The 22,959-nt window shown below is 40.7% G+C and overlaps 1 protein-coding gene across 4 annotated transcripts in view; it reads right to left on the reverse strand.

Moving 5' to 3' along the window:
• Positions 1-8,693, reverse strand: part of RPS6KA3 (ribosomal protein S6 kinase A3) — a 76,919-nt gene extending 68,226 nt beyond the window's left edge. For all 4 annotated transcript variants that reach the window (XR_013921911.1, XR_013921912.1, XM_080340717.1 and 1 more), the window contains exon 1: positions 8,481-8,693. Coding sequence is in view for 2 of the 4 variants with exons in the window: in XM_080340717.1 (XP_080196843.1) it covers positions 8,481-8,552 (72 nt within the window). In the remaining 2 variants the exon portion in view is untranslated. The remainder of the gene's footprint in view (positions 1-8,480) is intronic.
• Positions 8,694-22,959: the final 14,266 nt, after the last annotated feature.

Genomic DNA, 22,959 nt, shown 5'->3' on the forward strand with positions numbered 1-22,959 from the left:
CTTTTTCCTATTTTCCATATCAGTTTCATCAATGATATTACAGACAGTATATACTTGAAGTTTCTAGATTTAGTTTAGTATCTGCATTCTCACATTTGATTTACAAACCAAAGTTCTGCTAATTTGGACTTGCCTCCCTGAACTTTATGCTCTTTCCTACAGTCTTAATAGACTTTTTTTTTTTTTTTGAAGGACATAAGTTTGTCTCCAAAGCTTCTTCAACATTAGATACTACCATATATCTTCTTCCTCCCCCAAACCATCTCTGCTTTGTGTTTAGACTATTGCTAGACTATTTTGGGATGTCTAAGTAGCCTCTCTGCCAACTATTTTAACTTTGTTAGCCGACTATGTTTGTCAGTTATTTTAAAACCCCTCATGAAATTGATACCAGTTACAGCTTTTAGTATAATTCTTCTGCCATTAACCTCAAAATTTCCTAAATATTAATACTGGGCTTGAGAATTTAAGTTAGTAACCAGTCTTGACATTATTAATAGAGTTCAGTATGTTATATAACTATTGAGCTTTCCATATAATTGGTAGTTTTTAGGAGAACCATACCCCCCAACTAAAATATAATTTAAAAAAACTGTTATATTCTTACACTTACTAATTGGACAAATCAAGAATTATGAACTATGTATCAATACAGGATGATGTTTTGAATACACAAATAAGCAGACAAGATAAGATGTCTGAATCATGCCACTTAAAAATCATCATCTAGACGCTGTAACATGCCAATGAGTAACACAGGTGATGATTTAACTATGCTTTGGAATTATAATTTAAATAAATTACCTGGGTAAGTCTGAAACTTCTCCCAAGTAATTCCTAGTTTTCAGCTACCAAAACTTCCAGACTTATCCAATAACTTTTAAACACAATTATAGGGTTTAACAGATTCTACCCCTCCCCGCCATTTAAGCCTTCTGAAAGACAGTTTAGGGTACAAAAAATAAGTAATTCAAAACACACAAGAACTTGAAGTATTATTTATTATTTAATCATTAAAACACATATGTAGATCAGAGCACTTATACTCTGGTATTTTCAAGGTACTCTCAACTGGCAGATAAAGCTCAAGAACCCTGTGATCCTTGAATTGAGTACAACTGTAACAATGCTGCTGGCTTGTTTCAAAGCAGCACAGACTACAGTTTTCCTACTGAACATTCGTAACAAATTTGCTGTTAGCAATGCCAAGGTGCTGCATGGAACTACATTCAATAAAAGCTTTCTGAACTGTACACGTTCAAATTTGCTATTCTAAACAGCAATGAGCTACTCCAAGGAAAAAAAATCGTAGGTCCATAGAAAAATAGTTGAAAATAGACTGAGGGGACCTTGAGAGGTCATCCAGTCTATGTCAGTACACCAAGGCATGACCAGCTAATCCTACAATGTTGCTCACAAGAAATTTATGTCTAACCCCTTCTTAAATCTTCAGTAATGGAGTTTTTGGAATGTATTCCAGTGCTTAACTAAAATACCAGGCTTTATGAGGATGTGAATTAATGACTTATGCCCTAACTCCTGAGCTGTGAAGCCACACTGATCCAAAGCACTTACCTAAATCCTAATCTGATTACAATTTATTATATGCAAGTGGCAGAAATGAGCTATCATTTTAGACTTCTTTAACTTTCAATTCCTAACATTCTGTGATTCTGTGTTCTCTCATAGCAGATATACATCTTGCATATACTATGTTAAAAATAGTACATGCAAGTATTAAAAAGTCCTTAATTAAGAAGAAAAAAAAAAAAAAAAAATCGAGCAAAACCCTAAAGACAGGAGCCTTTATTTCTATGAAACTTAAAATCACTACAAATATTTATTTTATATAAAACTTTGTTACTTCAAGATCCATTAATTGCATATAATTTATTCTAAACTTCATTGACTAAGGTGACTGACTTCTTCCTTTACTGAGTATTAAAAGAAACAGCAATAAATTGAAATTTGCCTTTTCTGTAGATAATCAACCTCAAATATTGGCCACCAACATGCAGATCATTTAGGTACAAAGCCATTATTTCCTTAAGCTGGGATACTTGGGCAAATTTAACCATGTGATTTTGTACACTCTACCTACTTTACACTATCACTTTCTTATCTGCTATGACTCAGTATAGTTTAACAATACAGAAAAGCAGTTCCCTTTCCTCCACTGCAGTGGTTTCCTTGGCACTGGCATATGTCCAGCTCTGTGCCAAGATAGGTCAGAAAAGGAAACTTAAAAAAAAAAAAAAAGAGTTTACAGTTCTCCGTAAGTTTAATCCTCTAAATTAACTCAGTTTAAAGTCAGAAAAGTGCCAAGGCATTAGCCAAAATGCCAAACATACAGTATCATTAAATCTTTGTCCAGGCCAACCCCTTTTTGCAGCTAATACAAGCTCCAAATCATGTATGTTCATTTGTTCAGGGAAAAAAAAAAAAAAAAAAAGAGACAGGGAAGTGAAATTATTACACTTTACACACAAATTCAACAGCCTCAGTAAAAACAAAACAAAAAAACAAACCAACAAAAAAAAACCCAACAAAAGAACAGCAACAAAAACACCAACTAAAAAAACCCCTTCAAATACATCATCTATTCCCCCTTCATTTACTCCAAAAGGAAGACGACACATACATGTAGAAATCGCTCACTTCAATATATCAAATCACTGCTGCATATGTGAAAAAAAAATCCTTCTTGGCTCACACACATCATCTTAAGAGTGACTACAGCACCTGACAGCATACAAATCTTATTACCAAGGCTGTACTTGCAGAAGGTAGGGGTACACACTTCACCTTCACTGCCCTCTGCAGTCCCAGGCCTACCGTAACGCCCTGCACCGGGCTGGGCTCCTTCCCAAGGGGACCAGGGCACACGCAAGGGAGAACGTGCCATGTCCCTGCCCCAGGAGTCGGGGGCAGCCAAGGGGCCCAGCAAGGCTGCGGTTCCTTACAATGCAGACACAGGTTTTCAGACATCAGTTAGTTTCTTAGAATCTCTTCGCATGATAAATGACAAAGGTTGAAATTTAATACTGAAGTCAATGAAAGCAGTACTCGTTTATTGTCATTTAGCTACTTTAATAAATTCTTCAAAGAGACGAAGCTATGGAACAACTTCGCCATTTCCTAAAATTCAGGATTTCCAAGGTGACTACACAACAAATGTCAACTGCTGGAAGACAGAAGGAGAAAGACTTTCTTTTAAGTGAAAAAAAACCAAAACAAAGCAAACATGTAAGTTCTAACAGTAACTAATTTTGGCAACCATGTTTTGTAAGGAATAATGCAAATAATACTAAACCTGATCTGATTACAGGCTGAAACTATCACCTTTTAAGCCTGCAGGACAAAGAAGATTTTATTTTTCCAAGCTGTGTTTTGTTGGACATTTAAAATCACAATAGAACACCATTTCTCCACAACTTCTGTATATACATAAGCATGTTCCAATAAATTAATACTTGAAATTAAATCTTAAATGTAAATGTAATTAATTTAGTTAAATGGAGCCTCAGAAATTGTGTCAGAAAACAGACCTAGGTAATAATAATGTATTTAGAAGACGTGCTACTTTTTACACAATTGATTGTTTCACTCTTTTTTTTTTTTTTTTTTTTTTTTCAAGGCAGCACATTTCCTTCAAAAAGAGTCAAGTAGAGCATTAGGCATACCACAGGGGGTTCCTTACATCAAAGAGAACATATGGTAACTGTTAGTGATAAGAATGAGCTAGCAGTTAACTTTGTGGTTGAGCCACTGGAGTAGGTCCCTCAAAATCAGAGTTCACCTCCTAGTTCTAGAACAGACCCCATGAATTATGCTACATGAACTCACTAAGCTGTTGAACCTCATTTTCCCATCTGCTACACAGGACTTTTTTCTCCCTCTGTTTCCAATACATGAGGCGTTTAACCTTATTTCAGAGACTAAGGAGAGAATAAGTAGCACAGTATCACGTATGCAAGCATATAGCACAATACTGGCAGTAATCAAACACTTCAGCTTGTCTAAATTTAAATTTAAAAATTCCCTTAAGATATTCTAACTTACTGGATTTTACTGATTAAATTATTGCCTTGAAAGTCACCAAGAATGAAAAAAATATCACAAGGTTTTACTGTTACCTGAAAAACTGCTTAAAAGTTTCACTATCGGAATATGACTATGAGTTTTATTTGGAAAAAATCCAAACAAACAAATAACAAAAAAACAAAACAACCACCAGAAAAACAAAACAAAACAAAAACAAAGAAACAAAAAAAGCCCAATTCAAAACAAAAAAAATCCACCACAACAAAACACAAAACCCTCCAAAACCAAATACCACAATAAACCACAACTCAAAACCGGTATCTTGAATGAGTTCTTACAGTTGATAGATCTGTCCACTACCAGGATAAATCAACTCATAAAGCTAATATTTCTGATGTGCAGAAATAATTAAATGCTCACCTTAGTCTATGTATCATTGTGAATCTAAATCAAGCATTTCAAATGTCAAAAAACTGCAGTTACTATGACAGATCAAAACCAATCCAAACACTACAGACATGCCTTTAAATGTGTCAGTCTGCTTATATCTGCTTTGCGTTAGATGTCGCAGCTGTGGCAAGAAATATTACCCATGCTATACTGAACAAAACAATAACAAGCTAAGAACTGCTGATGTCATTAAAAAAAACTAAAGGAATGCTTCAAGAAGTCAAAATTAACACCTTTCACGAGGAAACCAAGAGCTGTGGAGCACACATGATACTGCATGAAGGTACTGAATTCAGCAAAGTAAAGCACCTGCTCCCTCCCACCCCACCCAGCTGACAGCATGACATAGTAGGAATGTATTAACTAAGAAACAGTAAAGGTAAAATTGTACCATTAAGGATCTGAAAAAGCTGATGAAAAAAATTCTGCACACCTAAACATCTTTCATGCAGGTGATATGTTTCTCAAGACAGTATTTACACATATGTAGCATGTTATCTGTCTATCACAGTAGTTTATGGAATACAGAGTGAACTATTTATTTAAATGAGAACTAGATGGCGAATTGCCACTTTTAACCCATTGTAAGATAATGTAACTCCACAAATCTGCAAAAAACCCAGACTTCAGAATGCACTGTACTGACAGCAGATCAGTTTGAGAAGTGATAGCCGAGTGCTGGAGATAATTCTGCCTATAATGGAAAGATGACAGATAGTCATCAAAATCCACACAGACCAGGCCATTTGGGTGATTCCATTTTGGCTTTGAATTGTTTACCTGTGTGGGCCATACCAGAAATTACTGTAAATACAGCCTTTGTGCCTGTGGAACATAAGTACAACACCCATTACACAGACTGGTATAGAATGTAAAGACAATCACAACCATAGCTTCATGGCTACAGGTAGCAAGACATCTGATAAATTCCAGATTGCACACCAAAGGTGTACATTGATATTGTCATATGGACATCAGAATTAAATTACAAAGCAAAAATTACATTATACCAGATTCTCTAAAGCATTATCATAACCTTTAAATGCTAGCACCTCTTGTCTCTTGCAAGGTTCAAATAATTCTGGATACAGAAGATAAACCAAGGAATTCTGCAAAGGGGGGTTCATACCATCTATTTTGACACCTAAATAGGTGATCATAAATTCCCTGTCAAGAGCAGCGGAAAAAACTGAACTTTCTCCACAGCCAATTTAGAGCACCTAAATTAAAACTCCTAAAGATAGGTGGCACAAATGCTTCCCAGAAAGTCTAACAAATGGTATCTCCTTATGATGGCCATCTCTTTCAACATACTGGTGTCCAAAATTTCACTGCTATAACTATTCATTCTGCTCCAGTTGACATTAATATACACTGCTGGGAGTACACATCAAAGGATCAGGCTAGTTATTTAGGCATTCACATAGAAACTCAAAACATCAATACTTAATTTTCTTGAAAGCAGACAACTTGAAACAACAGGAACATTCTTACCATGAAAAACAAACACATGCTTATTAACTATACTGTATTCCAATGTAATGATATTCTAACATAAAGGTATTCTATTCCTCCTAATAAATTTGCTCACACATCACAACAAATCACCTCCTCAGTGGTACCAGTATAAAACCAAATGCAGGATGGCAAGTGGAAACAAATGAAAAAGTAATCCAGTTAAAACCAAGTTTTTAGGACAAGAAAACTGAGCTGAGTTTTAAAGCTTAATTTGTAATTTCATATGGATCACACAATGTTACAAGAACTGAGTCAACAAGTCTGAGAGGTTAGCAGAAACTTTTAATCTCACTTAGTATTATAGCTAAAGATATTATTAGTATCAAACTATGACTGAAATCAGAATGAGTTTCCAGGTGGATGTAAAAAGTACTTTTGCGCAAGGATACTATTGCAGGATAGGGTTTGGTATTAGTATATTGCTATGCTACAGAAAAACACAACTCATGCAAATTTAAAATATGTTATGTATTTAGGTCATTTGTTTATGTGTTTGACTTATAAAAAAGATATTTTAGTGAGAATAGATAAGTTAACAACTCATTTCAGGTAAGCAATGTTTCTCAGTTTACCTTTTAAGGGTGACCTGAGAAGCTTTTACAGGTGCAGCCTGGTCTTTTCAAGAACTGAGTGTTTATTCTAGACTAGGGCCTTAGAGTGCAAACTTGTCAGTTCATTGCTGTTTCATGTTTTATTAGCGGTCCTAGAAGATTTTTCGGTGATAAACTGTTGTAGACTTATGCCAGTGTAAGTGTTTAATTATTTTTTTAGTAAGAGGTAAAATACACTTGTTTCAAGAAGTTTATGACAGCAGTTTAAAAACAAACAACATCAGAAATACTCTAAAACAAATAAAGTAAAATCAACTGTGCACACACACACACACATTCCAAATCATGTAATTTCTTTTGCTACCTTTCCAGCATATATGCCATTATTGAAGTTACATAGATTATATGTAGCGAGCATAGAATACTAAAGTAACAGTACAGATATCTTCTCTAAATCATTAGTCTAAGGGGTCTTGCAGAAACATCTCCCCACCAACTTCTCCTCTGCCTTCAAGCATCACACTACTACTGTAGTTACTCTCCATTAAAAAAAAAAAAAAAAAAGACCTCATCTAAGATCACCACTTTAGAAATCGGTAAATAACTGGCAAGAATTTAAAAGCAACTACAGTAACTGGCAAGAATTTAAGACCAATCTGCCTGTCAGATCAAAACTGCAGTCACTTTAAGGAGAAAGAAGACAAGACAAATATTAGAAGGACAGATACATCTGATACTGCAGAAACTTTGCATCAGTTCCTCTTTGCTCCACTCACTTAGGAATAAGTCCTAACCTTGCGAATAATTGTTGTAAACTGGCCTGAGTCCATACCATTCATATTCAGCATCACTTGAAGCAGCCTGGCTCCATATCAGCTGGAGCAAATTCAGGTAGAAGCTGCACTGTCAGAGGAAGCTACTGCTTTTCAGATGGGAGTCTGGTCGCAAACTAGCATATACATTGTGGGCTACGAGGGAATCACGGAGCAAACACAACCGACTGTGTAGGTGTACTATTTACATAGATCCAAACCAACACAGTAGTACACTGTAGGAAAAAAATGAAAGTAACTGAAGGCATCTATGGCTTCGGTGAATCTAATTTCCAGCCACCCTCATTATCTCAGCCTAAGAAAGCTGACACGCGTCTTGCCTAACAAGGGCAGCAGCATAACACGAACTCCCCGCTACCGACAGCGGGAAACCACACTGCTCTCCATCCCAGGGATGTTCCCAGAAACGCCACCAAGCACACAGCTTCACCCATGCGAAACGTCCCTGCGGTTTCCCAAACGCTTGCGAAACTGCAGAGACAACCCCATCGTGCTTAGATAAGGGAACAGCGGTACCCGGGCGGGGATGGCCCTTGGCCATCGTGGGGAGAGCCGCGGCAAAGCGAGGGCACCGGGCACGGTGAGGGCAGGCCTCGGCCCCCCCGGGCCGTGCTGGCGGAGGCGGCGGGGCCGCCCCGGGAAGGAAAAATCGCCGTGACAGTAACCAGACACCGCACTGGAACAAAAGCGCCCGAGTCGGCCGCCGCAGAAGCAGGTTACTCCCTCCCGGAGAAGGGGGCGGAAGGGGAGGGAGCGAGCCGGGAGCAGCCCTGTCCCGTGAAACACGCCCCGAGTCCCGGCGCGGGGGAGTCCCGGCCGGTCCCGGCCGTGAGTCAGTGCCCCGGAGAGGAAGCGGCGCGTCGGGGCCGGCCGGCAGGCGCCACCGTTCACCCCGAGCGGCCCGGGGGTTCGGCGCCCCGCAGCGCCCCGTCCCCGCGCCGGGCCACTGTCCCCCGGCTCCTCCTGGCCCCCCGCCCGCGAAGGGAAACTCTGCCCGTCCCTTGAGCGGCGCCGCCGGTGGGAGCCCGGGTCCCGCCGCCTCTTCACAACTTTCCCCGCAGCACCCCCCCCGCTCGCCCCGTACCTCGGTGCTGCTTTCGGCTGTGCTCTCCACAGCCATCTTCTGCCACGGGTCCGCCAGCTGCGCCAGGGGCATCTTCCCCGCCCGGCTCCCGCAGCCTCCGCTCTCCGCTTTCCCGCACCCCGGCGGCGAGGCGGGGGAGGCGAGGCAGACAGCGAGCCCTCCGAAGGACGCGGGACACTCCGGCTGGCTCTAGCGGCGACTGCTGCCCGCTACCGCCGTCCGTCCGTCCCTCCTCCCGCCCCCTCCCCGCTGCCAGGCGGGGCCGCGCTTCCGCCCTCCCCCCGGCCCGCCGCTCGGGCCTGGCTTCCGCTCACAACATGGCGCCCGGCCCGTACCTGCCCGCCTGATGGCGCCTGCGCGCGCCACGGCCGGGCGGGTCTGCTGCCGCCGCGGCCCTCGCCGCCCGCAGGTGCTGCGCCGGGCCGCCAGGCGGAGCGGGGCGGCGAGCCGAGCCGAGCCGAGCCGAGCTGAGCCGAGCCGAGCCGAGCCGAGCCGGGCTAGACTTGGCCCCGGGGGTAGGGGCAGTGAGGCGCGCCTGGCTCAGCGGGAGGCAGCAGGCGCGCACGGCGGAGCGGAGCCGTGCCGTGCCGTGCCGAGCCGAGTTTAGCCGCGGGCGAGAGTCTGGATGGACCGGGTCAGTCACGGGCGCGGTTCTGCCGCCGCCTACGGCCGGCGGGTGGGGAAAGCCCTAGGTGACCGCAGGCAGCCGGGCCGGTGCGGGGCCGGGGCTCCCGGGGTGAGATCCGTCCGTGCTTCGCCGCTATCCAGCCTCAGCCGGTTTTGCCCAGTGCTGTGGTGGCGAGCAGGCCCGCCGGGCTGAAGGGCGACAGCGGCCCTTGATACGAAGAGCCCGTGTGGGGTTTCCCCCCCAGCGCTGCTGCTGCTGCGAGGTTCAGTCAGGCCGGTCCCAACGGAGAGATGAAAAGTTTGTTTGCATAAACAGCAGAGCAGATGGAGAACCTGGGAGGCAAGTGAATACAGGGCGGAAGGCATAGTGTTGTGCAGAATATCATTAGGCAAAGAGGGAGAAGAATTGAGATGCAGGAATTTGTTTTGGGAGCAATACTATTTACATAGTGGTTGGACTGCATGAGTAAGAATTGCCTGGAAGCAGGAAAGTCATACTTCTGCAGGCCAAGAGACATGAAGATAAAGATGTCAAAAAAACCCCCACAGGTTCTGAAAACAGCCCTTATCTTAGAATCATAGAATCATTTAGGTTGGAATAGACCCTCAGGATCATCGAGGCCAATCATAACCTAACCTAACGCAACTTTAGCATTAAACCATGTCCCTAAGAACCTTGTCTAAACACCTTTTAAACCCCTCCAGGGATGGTGACTCCACCACTTCCCTGGGCAGCCTGTTCCAGTGCCCGACAACCCCTTCCATGAAGAATTTTTTCCTTGTATCCAATCTGAACCTCCCCTGGCACAACTTGAGGCCATCTTCTCTTGTCCTATCACTTGCTGCTCAGAAGACCAACACCCTCCATGCTACAAACTCCTTTCAGGTAGTTGTAGAGAGCAATAAGGTCTCCCCTCAGCCTCCTTTTCTCCAGGCTAAACAGCCCCAGTTCCCTCAGCTGCTCCTCATCAGACTTGTGTTCCAGACCCTTCACCTACCTCATCACCCTTCTCTGAACTCTTTCTAGCACCTCAATGTCTTTCCTATAGTGAGGGGCCCAAAACTGAACACAGGATTTGAGGTGGGGCTCACAAACAGCTGAGTTAAACATATACTGAGATCCACTAACATATGCGGTCTTGCAGCATTCTCTTGAAATGTTAAGCACTTTAATAAACACTCATCCCATTGCAACGTCAGATGGCGTGGCTAATGGAGGAGAAATGTTAAATCAGCAACGAGATGGGTGCTGGTTTTGGGCATCTTGCTGTCAAAGCCAAATTTTTCAAAACTCTTTGAGAAGGACACTTTATTTTCAACAGCCTCGCTGTCCCAAAGCATTTTTAAATTTTGACAGGTCACGTGCTTTGCTCCATCCGTGATAAAAGTTAGCATTCTTTTAATATTTGGAGGAGTTTGGGGTGTGGGAGGAATGGCATGAGTGCTAGTAGTTAAAAATATGTGTTTGTGTGTGTGTGTGTGTGTGCATGCACACAGGCTACTTCTGTTTCTGCTTGGCAGCATTTTTGATAGTACTTTATATTGACATAAGTGTGAATACCAATCTACAAAGAGGTACAAAGAAGTGGATAGGCAGTTGCTTATAATGAATTAGACTTCAACTAGTACCTAGAGAGGCTTCCATATCTGGAGTAAAAGGTCATAGCTGAATGATCACTTGAAGCCATCACTACTGCCAGGAGCAGCTGTGTCCTCCTCTTGCTCACTGCTATTCAGGCTGACCCTTGCATCAGCTTCTCTTTTAAAATGGTGCAATTGCTTGTGCTGCCACTTGGTGAGTTATAAGAGGGAATAGATCTATGTCAAAACTAACCCTACCCTTTTTACGTCCTGCTGTCTGAAAAAAAAAAAAAAAGGCAACCAACCCTATAAAAGTTGAGTTGGGTTGAAGAGAGATCAGGGATGTGTCCTTCAAAAACGGGCAATTTGCAAAACTCTGTCCAGCTAATGGTGCGACATTTAGAAGAAGGTAATAGAAAACAGATAATTCAGTAGTGCTTGGCAGTCTCTATGCTTAATTTTTTGTAGTCTGATCAACACCAGGTCACTTCAGTCTCAGACTGTCTGCTGGAATGTTAAATAGAAAACTCATATTCACAGCATTTGTATGTTATGTGTTTGACACACAAATTGAGACTTTAAAAAAAATCCTTGAGTTCATGTAAACTCTATAATTAAAAAAAAAAAAAAAAAAAAAAAATCCTTCCATGCCTCTGGAAACAACAGTTTCTATTCCCTTTCAGGGATAATTCACTTTATGTTATCAAAGCTAATGCATTTGTACCTGCATCAACTACACAGTCAGGTACATACATCTGAGACATGCTGTTAGGGAAAAGAACCTGAGCACCTGAAAGGTGGCAACTGCAAGAGTAAAAAAACCCCATAAACCTAAGCTTGCATTTAACCTGGTTCAAGCAATCTCTTTTTATATGATAAGACTTCCTCTAAATAAAAAATCCATTATCTCTTCCTTTCATAGTCATCTAGTCCTTTCCTGCCATAGGTACCTATTCCAAATTATTTGTTTGAATTAAAAACTCTTTTAGAAGGAGAGTAGGTGTCACATTTCAGTTAGTGTCTCTACATTTTGTATGTTGGTCATCTTTTGTCCCTCCCTGTATGTATGCTACAAATCCAGAAAAAACAAGGGCAAAGATCTTATGCACTAGCTTATAAGAGGGCTGCAAACAATAGAAAGCTGACCTTTTCTCGGGCACTGGAGTGCAGAGGGTAGGCAGAAGCATGCCATTTCATTGTTTAGGGGTTTGAGTATTACCACACGTTTAACTTTTATAATGGAGAAAGCTGCATCAGGATTTTAATAGAAGCTACTATGCAAGAACAGGCTTCAGGGCAAGAAAATAATCTGTAAATTGTCTCCACAGGGAAGAGAAACACAACAGTTAATCTCTTGGAGATGCAGGGGATTCTGACTTTCAGATCCTGCTAAGCTCAGAGTTAGGTTGTCATCCCTGTGAGAAGTAAGATGCTGAAGATATTTTGCCTCAGGACAGCAGCTCCTATTTTTCATTCCCTTTGTCTCAGAGTGAAGCAAGATCATGCTTTCACCCGTGGCAGAAGACCTTTGCTTTCACCCTCTTTCTCTCTAGGCACAGCCATCACCACTTGACTGTAGTCACCACTAATAACTGTCTGTCGCCAGACTTGCTTGTGGAGGTTGATTTCACCTTTGCATAAGTGGTTGCAATCGTATTGCATCCAAACAGATGTTTTACATGCATTGCACTGGAAAATTTGGTCTTTAGGGAAGGGGTAGCATATGGCACTGAAATGACAGTGCTGTATAAAATCCTGTTAAACTGTCCTCATGTGAATTAGGTGGACTTCACAAGTGCCACCGTTTTTTGATCTCACTTCTTACAAATCTCACTAAAATGTCACCTTGTTGAAAAGGAGGCTTCAGGTTAATAGGATTTACCTGTCTTTCCTCACAGAAGGCATCTTGATGTGCAAATAGAAATTTGGGAAGGTTGCTTACGGCAGGTGGTACCAAATGCTTTGTCTAGGTTTGAAGTAGTACCTACTTACTCTTTGCAGAATTCATGACAGAGTTTGTAAATCACCATAGTCATACCCCGGAAATCAGTTAATGAGAATAAAACATGATTAGTTTGCTAATATTACTATCAGAATAATATGTGGGAGCTTGAACTTGCATTAAAATACAAATAAAAAGGGGGAAAACCAAAGCAAACTACTTAGGGCGTTGGAACATAATCTGACACTCATCTAGAAGGTTTAGCAGTTTATTAGGTGTGCATTATAATGCAGTATTTTCTGGGTTAAAATGAATAGAATATGAAAAGGAGTGAAATTCAGTTTCAAGTATTACAACCATAGTATTGAAGTGTATAATTTGATTTAATGCACAAGAAAATAGACAGAAGTTACTGTCCAAATTTACATGAGAAAAATCTCCAAGGAGTTAAAAAAAAAAACAAACACAATTTATTTGTATAGCTAGTAGATGCAGAGAGTCTCTTATTTGTAAGACACCTGGATATAATTCATAGCAAATCACAAAGGACAATTGTGTAATTTAGTAGAGTCACTTAATATAGATGTTTCAACTAAGGAGACTTATTCTTGCTTAATGATGTTTTCAAAAGTGTGAAGAGGCCTTGATTGGAGAAACATAAATACATCCTGCCAAAATAGACTAAGGAAGCCTTTGTGCTAATTAGAACTGGTTGCTCCGTGCTTTAGTTGCAAATGTGAAGAACATCTCCTTAACCTCATTGGGATATTGAAAGGATGGTTTCATTGATGTTTGGAGAGCTGACGAAGACCAGGGAGAGAGAGACAAAGTGCTGCAAGAAGTTTCCAGCTGGTGTAAGTTGTCATAGCAGAGACACCAACATGATTTGCTATACGAACCAGGGTTAAAGAGAGTTATAAGGGATAATTAAAAAGGGAAGGACTGAAATTAATGTCTGTTGTGTATTAAGACGTAACCTGACCTTTCAAACATCTGCTGAAGGGTATTTTCACCATTGCAGACTCCTGCATGATGGAATCATACAGGAATGCAAACATTTCCTACAATTTCCTCTGGCAGGCTCTTCTTTGAAGTTCTGATCCTGCAAGTGTAGTAGAAGACATGATAATGATAATAAGAATACTTCTAAATCCTACATGTATTAGAGATATAGTGTCTGACTCACCACTTAAAACTCTAGCTTTTCTGGATGTATGTATGTTTACACAAAACTGCACTGAAAGAGTAAAGCATAATGGATCAGGCTCAATGGTATTACTGCTCTGAGTTTTATCTGTGGTCACTGTACTAGCAGGAAATACTGTGCCTGTGGTTTCTACATCCTGAGTGGAAACCTGGAGTTCAATAAAATATGGTCTAATTACAGCATACCTGTCTCCAACATATGTTCTCATTTTAGTGTTTCTGTACATATGGGTAGCTCAGATTTATCTTCTGAGTGACAAAGATCATCCTGTTCACTGCAGAGTATGAGAAACCTTTTGCTGAGCTTTGAAATCTTACATGGAAACCTGCTATCAAATACTGAACACAAGCTGTCACCCTGGAACAGTGGATCAGAATTGCAGATTGTGATATTTTGAAACAAAAAGGAAACAGTAGAGTATGAAAAAGGATGTCTCAGAGGGCTGGGGTTCTCATGGGTTACTTACAACACAACCTAAGTTCACAAAAACAGAAGAAAAAATACAAAGGTGATAGAGGTAGAATGTGAAATTATATTATACAAGATAGTATAGCAATAACAAACTTGTCAGCTTCAGAAGTCAGTGCTATAAAACACACCAGACATAGAGGAGACTGTAGCATTATATGCACCCTACCTGTCTCCTCCTCCAGACCTAGGAGTTTAAAGGTTACATACCTATGATTGTTGTCAAATGAAGTCTGAATTAAAGAGACTACTGATAAGCAAAGCCCGGTTTATCTACTTTTCTTGGGATCTAACCTTACTACCTCAATTTCCTGATTTTTATGTCTTTTCTGAAATACCTGCTGTTGAAGTGATCAGACCTAAAATTATAGGTTGCTACCTCTACTGATTTGAAAGATCCATGTATTCTCTCAAGACAGTTCACTCGCTCTTCCTGCAACATCTCACATTTGTGTCTTGCCTTTTCCACTGTGGAGAACCAAGCAGTACCATTTAGAGGGGGGCCTAGGTTTGTGGTCGTGCCCGTGTTTGCCTGTGTTCAATAAAACTTGTTGTATCATCAAATGTAAATCACAAAGGATCATAATTGTGCAGGTTGTACAACGGGCTGTATGCATGTAGTATTTTCCTCTTCTCCCTGTATGATGTCTGCTGTTCCCAGTGCAGCTGGGCAATTCCTGCCCTGAGCCCTCGCCCCCTCATAGTTCAGGTACATGCTGGGTTCACACTCCCTTCTATTTGTTGTGTGCTTGTTTGACTGAAAGTGGGTTAATTTTCTTCATGCACTTAGAAGCTTTTCTTTTTTTTTTTTGTAGCTAGCACAGTTGTTTGAATTGAGTTTGAGAACAAGAATGTAATATCTCGGGACAGGGTTGATGTTTTTCTTCAAGTAACTTTCCAGTGTTTGTAAGTTGGAACAAAGAGGATATAAGAGCTTACTGTTATCTTAGCTGTTGTCTGGGAGCCAAAGTCTTTCTGAGTGCTCTGCCCACAGGTGTGAGGCAGCTGGGAAGGCAGGCGTAGATGGGATAGACCTTGACTGACATCCAGACTGATCAATAGGAATATTCCATGCCATTAGCATCATGCTTCATATTTAATGAGAGCTGGGTTTTCTGGCTAGGGAGGTGGAAACCTGTTCCAGTTCTGCTCTGTTTTGATGGAGTTCCAGTCAGGAGCATGTTTTAGTTTGGCCTTTTGCCATCCTGCCATTTGGCAGCTGACCTCTGGGCCTTTCTGCTTTTTTGCTTCTTTTTGCTTTTTGTGTGTGTGTGTGTGTGTGTGTGTGTATGTTTTTGGGAGTTTTTTTGGTGTTTTTATTGTTGTTGTTGTTGTTGGTTTTTGTTTTGTTTTGTTTGTTTGTTTTCCCAGGATCCTCTGGTTCCAGGGTGCTCTCTTCCTGGGACTGCCTGTTCAGCACAGATAGAGTTTGTGAAGAATTGCATTGAGTATCTTTAATTTTATATTCTATTTCCATTTTACATATATAAGTTGCAGTATATTATTATTTTCTTTTTTTTATTAAACTGTGTTTATCTCAATCCATGAGTTTCTCTGTTCTCTTTTGATTCTCTCCCCTATCTGAGAGTGGGGGGAGTGAGTGAGCAGCTATTGTGGGTTTGATTGCTAGCTTGGGTTAAACAGTGACATATTGATATATGACTTCTGTGAAAAAAGAAACTTCACTGATGGTTGACCTACCCTGAAGTATTTCTTCACCACTTGGCAAAATCCAAAACATACTGGCACCCTTCCTTGTGTTCCATGGGTGATTTACTGGTGAAAAGGTGCCGACTCTGGATATGGGTATTTTAGATCCCCAGCAATCATTCCAGGACCATATGATGCCACAGTTCCACAGTGAGTGCTCGTTTCCGTCACGCAAAGTCCGTGCTTTCTAAATGGAGGCATGAATGTGATGGAAACCAGCTCATTATCTAGAAGGAGTGAAGAGAAATGTGTTAGCTGAAACAACTTGGTCCCCCTCATGGGTACCATGCTATGTCCCTGCTGTGTTGACCCACTTTGTCCTATTTGATGGGACAAAGACATCCTCAAAGCCTTACTTCAGAGTCACAACCTTGCCAAAAGGAGTAGCAAGATGAGGAGGCAGGAATATTTATCCAGTATGGCAGAGCAGCTGAAGGCTGTGTGAAGACATGGTCCCTTATTTCGGGCTTTGGTGTTGCAAAAAGGTCTGTATGTGACAGGTGAGTCAGAAACTATAAAGTCTGTGCTGTCTGAGCTGTGAAAGGTTCTCAGCTATGGTGTGCTTAAGGTAATAAGTGGTATGGACTTGACCTGCTACTAGATCAGACAAGATACCTTACACAGAACCACAGAATGGTTGGGGTTGGAAGGCACCTCTGGAGATCATCTAGTCCAACCCACCTGCTAAAGCAGATTCACCAGAGTAGATCACACAAGAATGTCTCCAGGTCGGTTTTGAATGTCTGCAGAGAAGGAGACTCCACAGCCTCTCTGGGCAGCTTGTTCCAGTGTCCTGTCACCCTCAAAGTAAAGAAGTTTCTCCTGTGCGTGTTGCCCCTCATCCTGTCGCTGGGCACCACTGGAAAGAGTCTGGTTCCATCCTCTTGATACCCACATGTGAGATATTTAAAAACATTGATGAGATTCCCCTCTCAGGCTTCTCTTCTCCAGGCTGAACAGACCCAGCTCTCCCAGTCTCTCCTCATAAGAAAGATGCTTCAGACCCCTAAGGTGGAGAAGGGCAGGTCATGGAAGATTTTAGGCTTCTTGGTCATTCTGCATTAAGTGAAAAGGAAGGTAGTATAAGATTTTGGTAGGAAACAAAAAGGGTAGGCTGAGGAGATGTCTATTTAAAGAGGGAAGAAGAAAAAGAGCAAAACAATTCTAAAAAGCATATAAACAGCAGTTGTGCCTTGGAAATGAATAGCCAGTTAATCCTGTATAATAATTTTTGTGTCAATGTTTAATGAATCACAAGGAATTGGAGAGGCTGATGTGTTAATAGTGATAAACCATAGATAGGCTCTAAGCAGTTTTAGACATCTGCCAATATTTTCTTTTTTGGAGTCATTGATACAAGATTAATGAAACAAACAGCCATTCAGTGTCTCCTTCCATCAGTTGCAACCAGATAAAATTTCCAATGGCTTCAGCTAAATGTTTGCAGTTAGAAGCAAATTTTCAGCTCATGAGTGGGCCCACAAGTTAATAGAGTCTTTGGTATTACATCACTTCAGACAGAAGAAAGGATTAAACAAGTTGCCAGGATTATATTCCTCCTCTACTGATCCACTTTCAGCAAAACTGAAACTTTGTCTGACTTCAAAGAAGCTATTTTAAAAATCACAATTTTCAGGAAGGAATGACGTTATTTTGCCTGCTTCACCAGAATGAATGCTCCTCTGCTGTGCACAAATGAGCTGCTTGCCCTAGTTGAACAAAAGCTACGATGAGGGCTTTGATCAGTGTTGACAGTGTTCCTGCAGTATTTCAGTGTCTCATTCCTTTGTGCTTTCTAGAACCACTACTAATGACGTTGGTTATGAGAGAGTGTAAATTACAATAAGATGGCCATCTCCAGAGAGTGCTGTATTGGTCTGTTGCAAGGATTCTTTAATTATTAATTTCATTGCTGCAGATTTTTTTTTGGTTTATTAGTGTCTCAGGACAAAGAGATCCTTTGTGAGCTCCGTAAAGCACCAGTCATCTATATTACAAAATTTGTCCACTTCAGTCCACAGGAACCCCTTTTACATTAGTGATGCACCAATGCTTTTGTTTAAAGGGTTACATTCCACACTGGGTTTATTTTTCCTTGGAGACAAGCAGGAAATCTGTCACTAATTTCCTTCCAGCCAGCTCTGACCGCCTTTTCTCAGTCTTCTTAATTCTCTGTATATTTCTTCTTCTCCATTTTATCTTCTGAAGACAGGCCTGGTTCTCTTAACTTTGTTCTTGTGTTTCTTTCAAGGTGTTCTTCCTCCTTTTGACACGGGTCCAAGTTGGCACTTGGCAGAAGAAGCAGGTTGTCTGCTCTCCCTGCAATACATCCAGTGGATCTGAGGTGGTCACCGACCTTGTGTACATCTATTTTCTTATTGAGCACACCTCCTCTTTCTTGCCCAGACATCCTTGCTTTTACATATCTTTGCATTGCATGTGGCACATCCAAAACTTTCCTTCCCCTTTTCACACCTAAACCCTTTCTCTTAATACCTTCCCATTTGCTGTGCAAGAAACCTCTCAAATCCTCCGTGTCAAGTCATCAACTTCTCATTAAATCATGTACCTTCAGGAGCTACGTATTTGCAATTCAGCATTTCCTGTTGTTGCCATTGCCAGGAGTTGCAGTCCTGTTGCTGCAACATTCGCATAACCTCACGTCTCATCACTCACTGACAAAGCCAAACTGCTCCCATCTCTCTTGGCATTTCTGCACCTTCAATTCTTTCTGCTTCTTGCTTGGGTTTAGCTTTGTGGCTCAGCAGAACTCTGTCCTGGATTATTTCACTTGTCCCATTTTAGTCTTTGCCTTATTCATGGTGCCCTATCATTCTGTATCTTCTTTCTTACTGCTTCTCAGCCTCATGCATTTTTTATGTCACTTTGTTCTTCAGGCTTCTCAGGCAGAAAGCCCTGCTCTTCCCTGTATCCCCTTGAGTCTTCTTGTATCCACCTTAATAGTGTCTCTCAGCTGCCGTCCTAGAAAGTGTATTTTTTCCAAGTTTGAAAACTTTTCAAAGTACATCCTTTGCGCTGTCAAAAAGCAGAAGCTTTTTCACCTGCTCTTTAAAAGTACGGAGTGCACTTGAGAGAGGGGTATTTTTGCAGATGTAGAGCTACATTCTATACTGTTCTCCAGGGCTCATAGGTTGGGCATCTAAAGACTGACAGACTCCATGTAAGGTCACTTTTGAACATTTTGGCAAATGGTTTAAACTCTTCTGTATTTTATTTAGGTGCAATTCTAAAGTATTTGGAGGACTTGTTCCCACTTAATACAAGGCTAAAATTGCTGTTAAACTTAGGTGTTGGTGTTCCCTAGAGAAAGAGAGAAAAAATCTATTCAGTTACAGGCCTTTGAAAAATGCATATATACTTTCAAGCATGGAATGACAATTGGAAAAAATACCTAATTTGAGGGAGTAGGTGCAAAGGAAATATATTAGGAGTAGGCATGAGAAAAAGTTAGGCTTCCCTTTCTCTCTTTTATGCTTCTCCTTTACCAGTGCTGTGGAGACTGAAAATAACTCCACTCTCAGTGATGTCATCACCATTAGATGCCTGCTGTCAGCTTAATTTGTTTTCTGACTTCAGCAGAGGAAATAGAATCTGACTGCTGACTCACTTGTTAAGTCTGAAGTAAAGTACTTACTATTTGGCCATGAGTTTGGAGCTTTAAATATCCCCCCTCCTTTGTAGCAGGTACAGGTACTCCTATTCATGAAGGAAAAGGGAAGTGAAGAGTCTGAAATAGCTCTGCACTTTGTTATCTTAGAGAAGATGTTGTCTAAAGCAGGAAGAGATAAGATTTTCACAAAGTTGCCCTACTGAATACTTTTTTTCTTTCATACTAGGCTGCAGCAGTGGTCGAACTGTTGGTTGTCTGGGGTGGATGAGCTGTTGTTACCTTAACCTCAGCCTCAGCAGCTGACGCAGTAGCGCTGGTGTCAGCAAGCAATGGTTTGGCTGCAGATCCATTGCTCAGATGCTTTTATTTTACTTTCTTGGCCTGCCACCTAATGTCTCTGCAAGCTGAAGTGAAGATGTCTTGTGGGAAATGAGTGTGCAAATGGACCCCTCTTTTGTCTGTTTCATTATCCTTTGTTTTCCATGTATCTGTGAGGTTGGGCAGAATTTCTCTTGCCCACAAAGAATATTTTTGATGTCTACGTGACCTATTTTATGAAAAAAAAAAAAAAAAGGTTGCAGTTTAGTTTGGACTGGCAAAGTAGCAGCAAATGGAGACTTTTTCCTGACAGTGTACTTTTTTTGGCTGTTCTGTACTGAAGTACCCAGGGCCAGATCCTCTGCTGGCAGAAGATGAAAGGGGCTCTAGATTTTTTAACTAATTTGCATCTTCTGGGGATTTAAAGCTCTGGCTGCCACTGACTCACCTAAGCAAAGTGAAGTTGTGTCCATAATCAGAAGATAAGGCTTATTTGAATGCGATGAATGGCTCTAAATATTTAGAGCAAGGAAGAACACACAAAAGAAATAATAATAAGAAAAAGGATACCGATTGTTTCAGTTGTGTGGTTTTCCTCAGGATGTTTAAGTAGCGTTGCCTTAGTTTCAATTTATTTTTCTGTAATCCTTAGAAGTTATTTAATATCAGATCTAACATTATTTTCTGCCTTTAGCTTGTTTGGTTTTAGTTCCTCCTTCTAGAGTTTAGGTTGGGAGCTATTCTTTCCTGGTGTTTTACCGTTTTGTTAGCATACAGGAGAAAAACATGCTGGCATATTTCTAAACTCTCAAGGACTCAATGAATCAATTTTTATTTTTCAGACTTTTAATCATGTGTGTGTATTTTAATGATAGAACTGTGTATTTCTGTAGGAAAAAACCAATGAATTCTAGAAATTGAGGTCACAACAATATTAACAATACTCTTATAGCTCCTCCTCCAGGGATTAATTTAAATTGTAGAATGTATCTTCTTATAAACAAAATGTGAAAACTAATGGCAACATTTCATTTAAATATGGGGTACATGGGAAAGTAATGTACTGGTACATTAAAACAATGAATACAATTCTTTTCCCATTGAAACCATAGATATAATTCAAATACCTACAAGGGAAGAACTCAATCTAACTTTTACACTTTTATTTTAAAATGGTGAAATTCTTTTAGATGTAGAGAATCACTGTCTAGCATCCTTCAACTTAGGAGCTGTCAAAACAGCTGCCTGGTCTAACATCATGCATTTAAAAGACATTGTGCTCAGCATCAGGTGCTGGCTCTGTGGGCGTTTGTAGAACAGTGTGGAAAAGGCTTTCATCCTAATCCTGCTGACTCTGGTAGTATAATTTAATCCTTATTTAGGAATCCCTCTAGGTTTAAGTTAGGATGAATGCAGGATGAGGAGAGTTTACAGTGATGGCTTAGATATTGTCTCTGGCTTTAGTGGATTACACCAATACACACAGTTTCTGTGGAAACATCCAAGTATTTCTTTTCCAGCCTGTAATGATTAGTGAAGATTAATCAATACTTATTTTTGCTTGTGCATTGGTAAAGGACTTGAACTTAGAGAACCAAAATTTCCATACTTCAAGGGCCATATGTCATAAACAAGACTAGGAGAGACTTCATCTTCTGTCCCCTAGTGGCATCTAAAATTTTGATGCTTAGCCTTGCTTTTCAACTCTGCAAACAGTTTGGTGAATTCTTTACATAGACTACCCTGCATCCGGTAAAATGGCTTATACTCCTCTTTTGAAAGGCAAAGACCACTGAAAGCTCATGGAAGTTTTGTCTGACAAAGAACCAAATAAACTTTAAGTAGAAACCTCGGGATTTGGTCCAGAGAAAGCTCAAGTCATTCTTCACTGTTACTATTGGCAGTTACTGAGCTTGGTAAACAAGCTGAAGGAGATTTCAGCTAAAGAAAGAATATCTGGAAAATAAAAAATGTTAGAAATAATAAGTAAACAGAATTACAAGAATTAGGAACTCAGTCTTCTTGATGGTTTTTAAGTTGTTCAAAACCATACTATAAGCGTAGTATTTTGTGTACCATCATATTGTTCTGTTTTGTATTTGGTGAAGTTTAAAAATTTGTAATAACTGTATTGAGTCTCATGCCTTCATAGGGGTGTGTTCAAACTCACTGAATTTCTGCACCTAAAGGCTGGAGGAGCATAAAGGCCACTTAAGCCATTTTTATGTTTGATACTGTGTACATTAGCTAAATGTGCATACAAAATGCAACAGAAGCGAAGAAACTATGGAAGGAAAATTTTTCTTGCCTTATGCACTGTGTGATTTTGCTTACAAAACAGAGTAAAGTCCAGGTATTCTAAAAGTAATGTCTCAGATAGGGCCCTGAGATAAGCTGTGTATTTGTTTCATTCATTGGTTCCTGAACATCTGCTGATTTGTCCTGTTGCTTCCATCTCATAAGTTAACCATTTGTATGAGCAATATTCAAAATAGTACCTGGGCAGCAGCTGACCTGCATGCTTTCTACGTGTAAGCAAAGTAAAATAATTAGAAAACCCAACACAAGTTCAGCAAAAGGTAGTTCAGCTTGACTTTTTAGCTGGAGGAAGAAGCTAATACTGGTGTTAATTACATGCCTTTAAAAATGCAAATCTTCATTACAGATATTGTTCCCAACTCAAAATCAGTTAGATTTACTGTCTGTCACAATTCCTAGCTGCAATTCTTCAGCACCAGGAACTGCCTCCATACAAAAGGATGTAATCAAGGACATGCCAAAATTAAATAGATGCATGCATCGACATGCTTATTATAGCACTTATGATGTAATAAGTGCCAGGTGGATGCATGGACTATAACAGAAAAAAAAAAATACAGAGCTACCCCAGCTTCAGACATTTGTATTGTTTTTTAAAGATATCTAATGCCCTTTTTTCAGAGGCATTGAAACAACATGCTTTCAAAAATTTTTCTCTAGGATGGAGAGGCAGGTT

Source organism: Nesoenas mayeri, assembly GCF_963082525.1.
Source record: "Nesoenas mayeri genome assembly, chromosome: 1".
NCBI classification, from domain to species: domain Eukaryota; kingdom Metazoa; phylum Chordata; class Aves; order Columbiformes; family Columbidae; genus Nesoenas; species Nesoenas mayeri.